At 39.9% G+C, this 12295-nt stretch overlaps 1 protein-coding gene across 1 annotated transcript in view; it reads right to left on the bottom strand.

The window, feature by feature from the left end:
• The window catches only part of LOC144472834 (netrin-1), a 128132-nt gene that overhangs the window by 33806 nt on the left and 82031 nt on the right, over positions 1-12295 (bottom strand). Inside the window, exon 2 of the mRNA XM_078186238.1 lies at positions 2406-2594. Within this exon, the coding sequence (XP_078042364.1) occupies positions 2406-2594 (189 nt within the window). The remainder of the gene's footprint in view (positions 1-2405; positions 2595-12295) is intronic.

Below are 12295 nucleotides of genomic sequence, written 5' to 3'. Positions count from 1 at the left end.
CCTCTTTCGCCGGGCGAATTAAATCCGCCGAACTGCCGCGGGAACCGACGCCTTTGAGCCGGTAATTAACATCGCGGTAACCTGGTTTAACCCTTTCGGCGCACGAGCACTCTGTCCGCGCCGCGACACTCTCCCGCGCGCCGAAAATTCGCGTATGGTCGATTATACTCCTTGAAATCTTCCTAAGCGTCTGAATAAAAACTGTGCTCGATGAGACAATATATTTTAACCCCTTGACGTGACATTAATGTTTATTACATAACCTGAATTCACTTGTATACTTAAATCGTAATAATAGCAAGGGATGAGAATTTTTAGAATTTCCAATTTTAAAAAACAGAATAATCGTCTGTTTATTTATCAATAACTTAATTATTTATCAATAGTAATTTCAATATGTATAATCTATAACTATAACATTTCTATATGTATAATCTATAACTATAACATTTCTATATGTATAATCTATAACTATACCAAAAAATATATATATCAAGAAAATGGTAATTTAAATGACGAAAAATTGCATTCGCGCAAAACGGAGGTTATGTCGGGTTAGACTCGATTTTCCCGTGGCCCGTGTTCCACCATTTTTCACGGGAGCCCATGAAACGGCGCAGCGATCGGGACAGCTTAATACACTCGATTACGGTGAATCGGACGGTTAGCACAAGCGTGGCTTCTCTCTCTCTCTCTCCCTCTCTCTCTCTCGGTGTTTGCTCTCACGTTCGTTCCGCGAGCGGAATCCAGTTATTACCCCGTTATTACTATTAATTTCATCTGTTTCCCGGTACTGTTACAAAGTGGCTACCAGCGGGGATTATATCCCCCCCCCCCCACCTCCCGGTGTCCCCGGGGCTCTAAGTTCGATTTATGTAAGTTCGTCGAGAGGACCCAGAAGAACTTCCACCGCGCCGGGATAACGATCTCCTGGCGCGAGAAAGCATGCCGGAACGTATTCATGCTCTCTCGCGCGCGCGGCGCACAAACACCGTGTGCTGCTGCTGGTGCAGTCCTCCAGCATCGTGCGCATCCGATGCGCGTACGCTCTTGTGCTCCACGTACTACATTCCATTCGGCCGATTGTAGCACAGTGGATTTGTTGTTTGGTACGGGCGGACGACACTACTGAATTAACTGTTGAGACTATGAATTACGATCGCGCTGATATTCCATCGCATCGTTGACATCCTCGACGGTGGACAGATTTACTTTTTTTTAACCCTTCATATCGTCGCTCTTTTTATGCTGCGACGATTAGAACTTGTTCGCACTTAATCATTTTTGTTAATAGGATCGGACAAGTTTTTCTTTTCCCTGTATTGTGTTTTTGTAACTTTGTTTATAGACTTTTTTTATTACTTCGATGTATAAGATATTGATAATTGAAATTTTAATACTCGATGAGATTGGGTAAAGCGCGAAATATGTTGTACATAAAGTCACAAAATTCTAAGAAATTGTTTAGTTATTAACAATTTCTTAGAATTAAAAAGCAGTCAAAATGACTTTCTTGGACCAATGTGATATTAACCTTTTGCACTCGAGAGGCGCCTCTGAGGTTTGAATGAAAATTGTTATATTATCTCCGAAATAATTTTGCAATAATTAAAGACCCTTCTATTGAAAAGACTATCAATAATTTTACGAGTCACAAAACTCAATCTCATATCTACAAATTACACTAAGTGATATAAAATGGGAATTCAGCTGGTTGAAATAGCTATTTTGGATTTAGACTTAAAATGGCTTCAACAGCAAAGGGTTAATTAAATTTTATATAATATATATATATGATCGCGGTCTCGCAGGAATAGCGAAACGACAGTAGGAAAAGTAGCGCCGCGCCGGCGAGATTCCGTGAACAAATCGGTATCAAGACAATAGCCGTTTGTCTCCTTAGTTATCGGGATGACTCTCGTGTTATTAACCCTCTCGGCCCAATGATGCATCTCTCTGTTCAAAACCAGTTATACAGAGAAGAGTCCGCTTAACTGGTGAGAATACCAGTTTCAGATCCGTGAAGGAATGCAATTATCACGCTAATCGAAACCCTGACGAACGCGATTCTTATAGAAAATAAAAATTCCGATGTTCCCCCATAAACGACGACATCTAACCAGTCCTCAATGTCGCGAACATATCGGACCAGATAACGTATCCCGAGACTTCTCGATCTGATTAATCGCTCCCCGTCGATTGCAGCTAGCGATTTACTTTCTCGCGTGTCGAGCGACTGAATCGCGAATTTTCAGCGTAATTTCAATGAATCGAAATAAGCGACGCGCCGGGCGAGTCGAGCAAACTTCGACAAGTAAACGCCTGATTAATAGATCAGCGGCCGATAGCCTCCACGAAAATTAGCGGTGATTAATGTCTTAGCTGGAGAGAGAAGCGCTACTTACGTTTGCAGGCCTTGCGGTGCGTGATCGATCTCGCCGGATCTCTGTAGTAACCTTCCCGGCAATAATGACAGTGTCTTCCCGCTGTAAAATGCCAGCACTGCAGACAAACGCCTCCGCTGACGCGGCCGGACAGCTTGTACAGTTCCATGTTGAATATGCACTTTCTCGCGTGAAAATTGCAGTTGCACACTGAAACAGATGTACACGCGCTGGTTTAGTCGAACGGTCGAATGGATAGGCTTGTTAGGTTATGTACAGGACCGCGGATAGTATCCAATGCACGTCTTCGACCCAATAATATATAATATATAATATATATAATAATATAATATAATATATATAATATAATATATATAATATAATATATAATAATATAATAACGATAGAAGGCGTTCGGTCAATTCTAACCATCAATTTTTTTTTCTTCTCTCGCTCCTTTGTCATAAGATCACGACCGCTCGGCAATTCTTTTCGCATATTATCTAGGCTAGGTACGCGGGCTATAGCTGCCCTTAAATGAAATCAATACGTCGGACACACGTTTTGCCCTGCGAAACGCGGCTGCTTCCTCTTTTCTTTCGAGCAGCGGCGTCGGTGATAAAAACGGTCAAAGTATATTGAACAAAAAAATATTAAACCAAACAGCGTGTTTCATTTGTTCATAGAAAAATCGAGCGAATCGAGCAGAAATTTATCATTTTTAATTCGTCGAAACTATAGCACTTCAGTGACCGGGGATTTGGATGTAAAAATTTAGTTCCATATTACCTTTTTTGATAAATTATCGATAATTTGGAACTTTTAACACTTCTATACCCAGTTTGAGAAAAATAATATAATAACAATAATAATAATAGTCGTAGAAGTCGACGTCTCCGCTGCAGGGACGTCGATTTTTCTGACGATTTTAAAAAATGTCCCCGCTGTGGGGACGTCGACTTCTGCGATCTCAAAAAATATCCCCGCTTCGGGGACGTCGAGTTCAGCGATCTCAAAAATGTCCCCGCTACGGTGCCAAGGGTTAAAGTCTCGTCGAAAAAGGCGTAAAAAAGCAAACGGGGCATATTTCGATTAAATCGACGACATTTAAAAGAAGACATACAGTTTCATATATTCGCTTAAACCTAAATATTTAAACCTAACAGTTAACGCATACATGGAGGCGAAGTTACCAACGCCGGAGCGAAGAAGAACAACGGCCGGTTGGAGTAGTACATATCAGCGAAAGCGGGAAATAAAAGCGCACTCGACTCGGTTCGACACGCGGATTATTGGGTCGAGTGATCGTGTACGAGCAAAATGCCGAGGGAAGAAAGAAAGAAGGGTCGTTAAAATTGCAACTTCCTTGCCGATTGCCACCCTGTGCCCACCGCCCCCCTCCCACGGGTTTTTTTTTCACTCGTCGGGCAGCTCCTCGGTCTTTCGATCCGCGCCGCGTCGCCGCGGCCTTTTCAATTATTCCGTCATTTTCAAGAAGTCACGAAGAAGGAACGACGGGCCGCGCGTCGTGCTCGAGTAGAGGAAGTTACGGCACGATTCTTCTCGAGATACATCTCCGGCTCTCTCTCTTTCTCTCGAGTGAAATTCAATGGACGACACCGGGCCGTGTTCGATACGACGCGACGCGCCGCCCTCCCCCCTCGCGACGATCTCTCGCCCCGGTTGGAAAAACCGGGCAAAGCGGAAACGGAGGAGGTCGGGAAAACTGTCATCGTTCACTGAACGGTGACACGTGTCACCCGTTGTGTCTCCCCCCCTTGTGAATGCGCCCGTTACCCGTTATCAAGATATACACGAGAAATCTCTTCTTCTTTCTTCTGGTTCTTCGGCTTCTCTTCGTCTTCTTTTACCGGCGACGGTGCACGACGACGCCGAGACTTTTCGACCCTGCCAATCGATATTCAGGTGTCACCGATAGTCCCGCGACGCGGCTGAATAATTTGCGGAGTCGCAGCCCAGCGATGACATCGAGTATTTATGTCCGTGAGTTCTCTCTCGTTCGTAGATACCTAGCGGACCGGTCGGCGCACGGAATTTGCAAATTTTGGAGAACGGCGCGAGAGTCTTAATTTAAGTACCTTGCATTTTGAAGGGGTTTCTTAAATTTTAATAATTGAACTGCTTCGTAACAGCAACGACAAGAATCGTGACTAACTGTTCCGAGGTACTGAGAGGAACTAACATTCAGTCACGAGCGTAACAGGCAAAAAATCAGTCCGCGAGCTCGGCTTGTTATGTTTACGTTTGGCCCAAGTATGTGTTCGCGAAAAAAACTCGCGATGTTTATGTTTGGTCCAAGTATCTGTTCGCGAGTCCGACTCGCGATGTTTATGTTTTGGCCCAAGTAACTGTTCGCGAGTCCGATTCGCGATATTCATGTTTGGGCAAAAATCTTCATCGCGAGTCTGACTCGCTAAAGTACGGGAAGGGGTTAATAAGATCGAAGGGTTAATAAGATCGAAGGGTTAATAAGATCGAAGGGTTAATAAAATGCCGGCTCTATTTGAAAGTTGATCGAGTTCCTTGACAAATTGACTCGGTCTATATATATTATAATATCATTCAATTTCGATAAAGTGTTTCCCTTGAAACGACCGTACATCATGCGTCGGCCGATAAATGTCGCCCGGAATAATTTATTCCGATACTCGGTCATTAACGTCGCAGGTACTAATTAAATACCTATACGCTTTGATGTCGGCTTCTCGTTCGTGTGTTAACGAGTGCGCCCGGGCGCCGCCGCGGTCATTCGTGTCGCGCGCGCGCCGATCCGCGCAAAGTGACCCATTATTTCGCGATAGGGTTCGGAAACAGGTGATCCCGCCGTAGAGAAAACCGGTCAAAAGTGATAAACGATGGGCGCGACTTTCCGAGCCATTTTATTGAAGCATTTTATTTAAATTGCTTTAAATAAACGACTTTTCGAGTCATTTTATTAAAGTATTTTATTTAATTTTGTTTCATCCTTTGAACAACTTTTTTTAAGGAGAATTTTTACTATTTTTGCACGAGTAAAGAAAACATTTCAATAATTAAAAAGTAAATTAAAGAACGTTTGTCGAATGCAACTTAATTGAAATAAATGACATAATCTTAATATAATTTTCTGGTAGACCTAATATTCGAATTTAATTTCCGTCTTTCACAATTGAGTTCGAAAGCTATAATTTCGCACAAAGATAACCTCAATCTAATAATAAAAATACAATCTACAATAACATAGTCTGTATAAAACTACACTTTCTGTTCCCGTTGCTTAAAAAAGAGAATCGCTATCCGAACAACCCTACAATTAAGCAATTATCCATCTAGAAAAAACAGCCTAATTCCAAAGGTAAAAATTGTATAATTATTGTTCGCCTAATTTCCAAGAATGGAATTACATATCAGATTCGAAGCTATCGTAACCAAGGCGATGATTGCCACTTTCGACGGCAAACACGAAGCAACATTTAATCCGACGAGTTAACATTTAATCTACAAAGTTCGCTGCCGCCTTTTCGCTCCCAATTTAGAATGTAACGTCGCGAACAAGAAAACGGTGGACGGGCACCGTAATTAACCGGCGTCGACGTGATAAAAATTGCGGCCCCGGTTTGACGATATTGTATTATACGTAAATGGAAAGCTCGAAGTATAGCATTATCGTCGCGCGCGCGAAAAAACGATTGAAATCGAGCGATTTTTTAGATGAACATTCGATTATTTCGCGAGATACGATGGACTGTGAGAGAGAGAGGGAGAGAGAGAGAGAGAGAGAGAGAGAGAGAGAGAGAGAGAGAGAGAGAGCCGGGCAGTCGTTAAACGCGAGAGCGGAATATAGCGTGTCAGATCGATCGAATAAACCTCTCGATAGTTAATAACCTTGTTCAGCCACCGTCTGAAATTTCTCGATCGATTCCTGTTATTAAGCTGCGGCTGGCCACGGCCGAGAGGGGCCCCGGGTTGTTTTCGTAGAGGGAATCGCTGTAATTAGCGATTAACCGTCGTTATAATCGATGCTTCCACGTCTCCCGGATTTTCCATGGCTCGAGGAGGATTCTACGCTTTCGATTTCGCTGCGATGTGCAAAAACCGCCAACCGCGATAAGTAAAGCATGTAAAATGTTTAAACTTTTTGTCGACACTAGAATAAATTATTTCAATTTTCTGGAGATGTCGGTGAAAAGAAATTTAAAGAGACGAGAGTTCTTTTTATTATTAGTATTGATTTTTATTATTTCTATTGCCAGTATTTATTTTTACTATTTTTATTAACAGTATTTATTTTTTTACTATTTCTATTACCAGTATTTATTTCTATTATTTCTATTATTATTATAGTATTTTAATAAAACCTTATTTCGTTCAAAAATTCATTTAATTCGCTAAACTTTCGAAAAAACTGTAGCGCGTGTCGAAAGCAGTTCGATTTTCTTTTTGCAAGGGGCTGTACATCTTCGACGAAAGAGATTCACCAACACCACCACCACCGTTCCGGACGCCATCATTTATGTAACAGAGCAAACTCATCTTATAGCACGCGGTTGCACAAAAACCTTTTTACGTATTCCTTCCGTGTTTGTTTTTCAATTCAGATTGATTTTTCCGTTTCAACGTCAAACACACAGCGTTCGCTAACGGATAGAAAAATCGCGCGTTTGACTTTTCGGAAAACGAGTGCGGATATTTCTAGAAAAAAATAGGGAAATTGTATGCTTTACCATTACGGGATTTGCAAACATGAATTCTGTTTCTTCTTTCTTTCTTTTTTTTAATTTAGAGTAGTATTTTTATTTCACGAAGAATCGATTTCTTCGTGGAATTGTGAATTTTCTTGGTGATTTATTTTTATACTATTTATTTTTCTTTTAGGGAACTTTATGATTATATTGGATAGTATATTGTATTGTAATATTTTGCAATTGTATTACAATATTTTTGTATGGTAATATTTTACATTTGTATTATAATATTTTTGTATTGTAATATTTTGCAATCATGGTTAGGTTTAGAATAGTGTTTGATTTACGTAGTGAATCACTGTTACTAAGGGGTTAGTTTTTAAGTTTAAGAAGCTATATATTTTTAGTGTAAAATTGATAGCGTCGATGTGAACTAAATCTGTAGCTAATAATTTATAGCTAATATTCTATAGCTAATAATCTACAGCTATTAATTTAGAGCTAATAACCTAAGGCTAATAATCTAAAGCTAAAAATCGATAGCTAATAATCTAGAGCTAATAATCTAGAGCTAATAATCTAGAGCTAATAATCTATAGCTAATAATTAAACGTCCAGTATCAAATAGTAATTAACCAACCAATAACAAACAGCAACTAAATATCCAGTAATAAACAACAACTAAAACAACCGTTAACAAACAGTAACTAAACATCCAATGGCTTCATCGGTCGGGCCGAAAAGGATTCGCAGAGAATTTCGCTGGTCCCCGTTTTCCGCTCGTGTGTATTCCATTTATTTCCCAGAATATAGGACCATATATTACCTGGCCGCGCAACCAATAAGGTCTCGGCTAGCGCATGCAACATGTGCTTAATCATACCTCCTGCGTAATAACTACGAGCCAAGTGGAACGATCACACCGATATGATTTATGTGGCAGAAACTGATCAGAACTTCGTAAATACTTGACTACCCCGGGTCCGGCAGATCGGATAAACTACCCGGCGCGCTCTCCGCGTTCGCATACACACACACACATATAGACACACACATGTCTGTCTCCCCCTCTTTCGGTTACGATCTTCGTTGGATCTCGATAATCAGGCGGATCGGCTTCACCAGATGCGCGATAATTATCGTATCGGTACGACAATTTCATTACGAAATTACCGGCGGGTAATATATAGCGCGCTGCGCCCGGCCGTGCGAACTGCTTCCTTCGGTTTCCAGCGTAGAAAGCGATATCTCTCGAGGTAGAGATATACAGGGTGTGCAAGGTTTCAATGTTCAAACTTTGTGAAATATCTAGCAAATATTATAGTTATATTTTAAATTATTGGAAAACTAATAATTTTTAATTGGCGAACCGAGTGCGCTTTTATTACGTCATCGCCGGAACCCAATATTATATAATATAATATATAATATAATAAGAATAGAAGGTGATCTACGCTATTAGAATCGACACAATAATTTCCTTTTAAATCATTCATACATCAGCGTTACCTTTAATATTAACAAGATTTAATATAGACGCGAAGGCAAAAGAATTGTCAGGAAATTTGTTTAGCCTCGTAATATCCAAGTATTTAATTTCAAGGTAACGCGTTGAGTTAATTACGAACGAGGCTGGGGTTTGTCGGCGACGCTGAGAAATCGTAGACAAATTGGTTTATCTGGAGAGGCGCACACTTAATTCTCCCCCAGTTTTCTTCGCGATCTGGAAGATTACTCTCTGGAACGTCGTAAAGATCTGACCCCAGGAGGGGCATGACCTTTTCTATATAGGGATGGCAGAGCGTCTGGCCACGGTGGTGGACCGCGTGAAAAATCACGGTCTCGTTTTTATGTCGTTCCTTTCACGGGAGTAAAATCAGGGACCGTCTTTTCAACGGGAATTATTGCGGAATTTTTCTACCAAGATTGCGACAAGATAAAACAATTGATAGATGAGAGAATAATTGAAACAGGAGAAAATAATTGGAATGAGAGAAAATAGTTGAAACAAGAAAAAATAATTGGAATAAGAGAAAATAATTGGAATAAGAGAAAATAATTGGAATAAGAAAAAGATTTAATATATAGGAGAAGACATGTTAGAATTCTGTTATAATAAATAAAAGTCTAAATAGAAATACTAGAAATACTAGAAATAAAAATTGAAATAGAAATCTAAAGAAAAGTCTAAATAAAAATCTAGATAAAAATTTAACAGTGCCTCAGCGACACCAAAAGTATCAAACGCAAAACGTTAATATCATACTATATTATACTAAATTCCACCGAACGTTGTTTCGATCTTCTCCAAGAAATAATAATAGACATCATTGCAGTTTCCATTTTGAATTACGACGCAACATATTCGGTTTTATTTCTCCGTGTACGAAACGAGAAATATATTTTAAATAAATATATTTTTAGCATCGCACGAACGAGGCAGAAAAAAAAACAAACGAGTAATAGACGTTTCGCGTTTGCGACAGGGAAGAAACACCTGCAGGTGAAGTTGCAAGCTAATTTACGTCACGCCTGTGGACGCGAGCGCGCGCGCGCGCGCGTCTCCACGTGAACCGTCGAGAACCCGGCCGACTTCCGGGGTGAGAGAGGTTATAAAATCTCTGAAAATTGTTCGACACTTAACCACGTCCTCGACCTCCCCCCTGGTTCTTTGCAACAATCTCGGGGTCGTCGTGGCATTTTTTAAAATTCGAGAAATTATTTCTAATATTCGAGAAATTATTTTTAAAATTCGAGAAATTATTTCTAAAATTCGAGAAAATATTTCCGAAATTCTGCAAGAAATATTTCCGTCGACGTCTATGATTTTGTGACTATGACGTCATCAGATCCTTGCCTTTGGTGAATCATTTTATTGTGGCGCAAATATTCTAGGAAAAGACGTTGTTAAATTAAAAAATGTATGTTTTTAATAGAAACGTTGGACGTGGAAGTTTGAAAGATTAATTTCACCCCTTCCAAATTTGTTAAAGGTAAATTTAATTGGTTGAGCTAAGATTTTCTTCGCGGCTACGTTGATTAACCCTTTGCGCTCGTGACGTTATTAATTATTTCCCTTTCGAAATAATACGAAATAATTTAACACATATTTGCCAGCGGTTCGACGCGGCTGCGTCGCAGTCATGACCTTCGACGTAATTTCTCGAAACATTCGTGCTCGAAAGATTATTCCACAACTCTGATTCTATCAGCTATTGTTATTAACAAATTAAATAACAAAATAGCCAACGTGGTTCTTAATAATATAATTGACAAAAAGAATTCTTTTGAATAATAAACACCAAGAAGTAATCAATTTATTAACGCAACAATTTCTCGAAATATTCGTGCTCGAAAAATTATTCCGTATCTCTGATTCTACCAGTTATTGTTATTAACAAATTCAATGGCAAAATAGCCAAGGGGTTGCTTGACCATATTTCTAACAAACGGAATTGTTATAAACATTAAGAAGCCGGAAATAATGAATTTATTAATGAAAGAAATTCGTTCGAATACTTCGCAACATCGAAATAAGTGGGGATGATTCCTGAAGGTTAACCGTTCAGCGGCGTGTCATTGTTCAATCAGTTACCGCGCGTTTGTCATTGAAGGTGGTCGTACGTCGTAGTGTGCTCGTCGCGTGTGTTCTCGCGAAGTGCTCCGATCCAGGGTGGACCTCAATGGATTACTGCTGACCCTTGGTCCACCCCGTGCTCACTAGTGACCATCGTAGTGACCAGTAATGGTTATTCCAACAATTATTAGTGGTCATTTAAGTGGTTGTCAGTGGTCATTCAAGTGATTATCAGTGGTCATTCAAGTGATTATCGGTGGTCATTCAGGTGGTTATCAATGGTTATTCAAGTGATTATCAGTGGTCATTCAAGTTATTATAAGTGGTCATTCCTGTGATTATCAGTGGTCATTCAAGTTATTATCAGTGGTCATTCAAGTTATTATCAATGGTCATTCAAGTTATTATCAATGGTCATTCAAGTGGTTGTCAGTGGTCATTCAAGTTATTATCAATGGTCATTCAAGTGATTATCAGTGGTAATTCCTGTGATTATCAGTGGTCATTCAAGTGGTTATCAGTGGTCATTCAAGTTATTATCAGTGGTCATTCAAATGATTATCCCTGGTCGTCCCATTGATCAAATCTAGCCAACCTAGTATTAATTTCTGGTCATTTTCCAAATTTTTGCTCCCCCACATCTGCATTTCCTGTTGCTGTTTTTCCTCTGCTGCTGTCATCCGTTGCTGTTGCTGCTTCCAGAGCCAGCGTCGCATCGAAATGTAAGTCGCACACGCTCTTCTTTTATTACGCCGTGGCAAATTCTGTTTTCGTTCTGACACCCTTTCGAGTCTCCACTCCAGCAACCTCCACGTGGTGAGACTCGGGCAATCTATGTAATTCCCGATTTCCAATCAGCTGTAAATTCGTTTGCAACTAATTCGAAATCTGTAATTACGTAGAGCTAATGGCTGTGAAATGGGTGACGGGTACTTTTTAAATATTAAGTAGAATTTGATATTCTTGTGTGTATCTTTTTATTGCTTATTTATACGTATTTTCTATCTCTTATTTATATGTATTTTTGATTTCTCACTTATATGTATTTTATTTGACTCAAACCGATAGAAACTTTTAGCAAATGAAGAGGAAATGACATTCTACAAATTTCGTAATATCATCGAGTTGCGTTATTTATTAAGTCGTGCGTTATTTATTAAGACGTGCGTTATTTATTAAGACGTGCGTTATTTATTAAGACGTGCGTTAGTTATTAAGTTATATTTGCCGTGAGATTATTATTCACTGTGTGAGTATCATTCTCCATAGGATCATCATTCGTCGTGGGATACGTGCAAGCGTTTTACGCTGCTCAAATTAGCGTTACATTGAGGAACATCATCGTCTCGTTCATCGATGGATCCGTAATTTGAATATTTTAAATCAGCATTGGGAATAATTTTTCAGTCAAAGATTTTCAAAGTTGGTATTCCTCCGATCGGAGGTCCTTCAGGGGCTCGCTCATGGGAGGGGCCATTGAGCGAGTACGGGGGGTAGCGTCCCCGAAGCACCCGAGGCGCCTATAGGTCGTTAGGGTTCCTAATTTAAGTTTGTTAGATTTCGTTCGGTTCTTCATCGTTGGTTTGGTTCTTCATCGTTGGTTTGGTTCTTCATCGTTGGTTTGGTTCTTCATCGTTGGTTTGATTCTT

The sequence above is a fragment of the Augochlora pura genome, chromosome 7, assembly GCF_028453695.1.
Source record: "Augochlora pura isolate Apur16 chromosome 7, APUR_v2.2.1, whole genome shotgun sequence".
NCBI lineage: Eukaryota > Metazoa > Arthropoda > Insecta > Hymenoptera > Halictidae > Augochlora > Augochlora pura.
The sequence above is the reverse complement of the archived record's forward strand: the minus strand, read 5'-3'. Positions and strand labels throughout refer to the sequence as shown.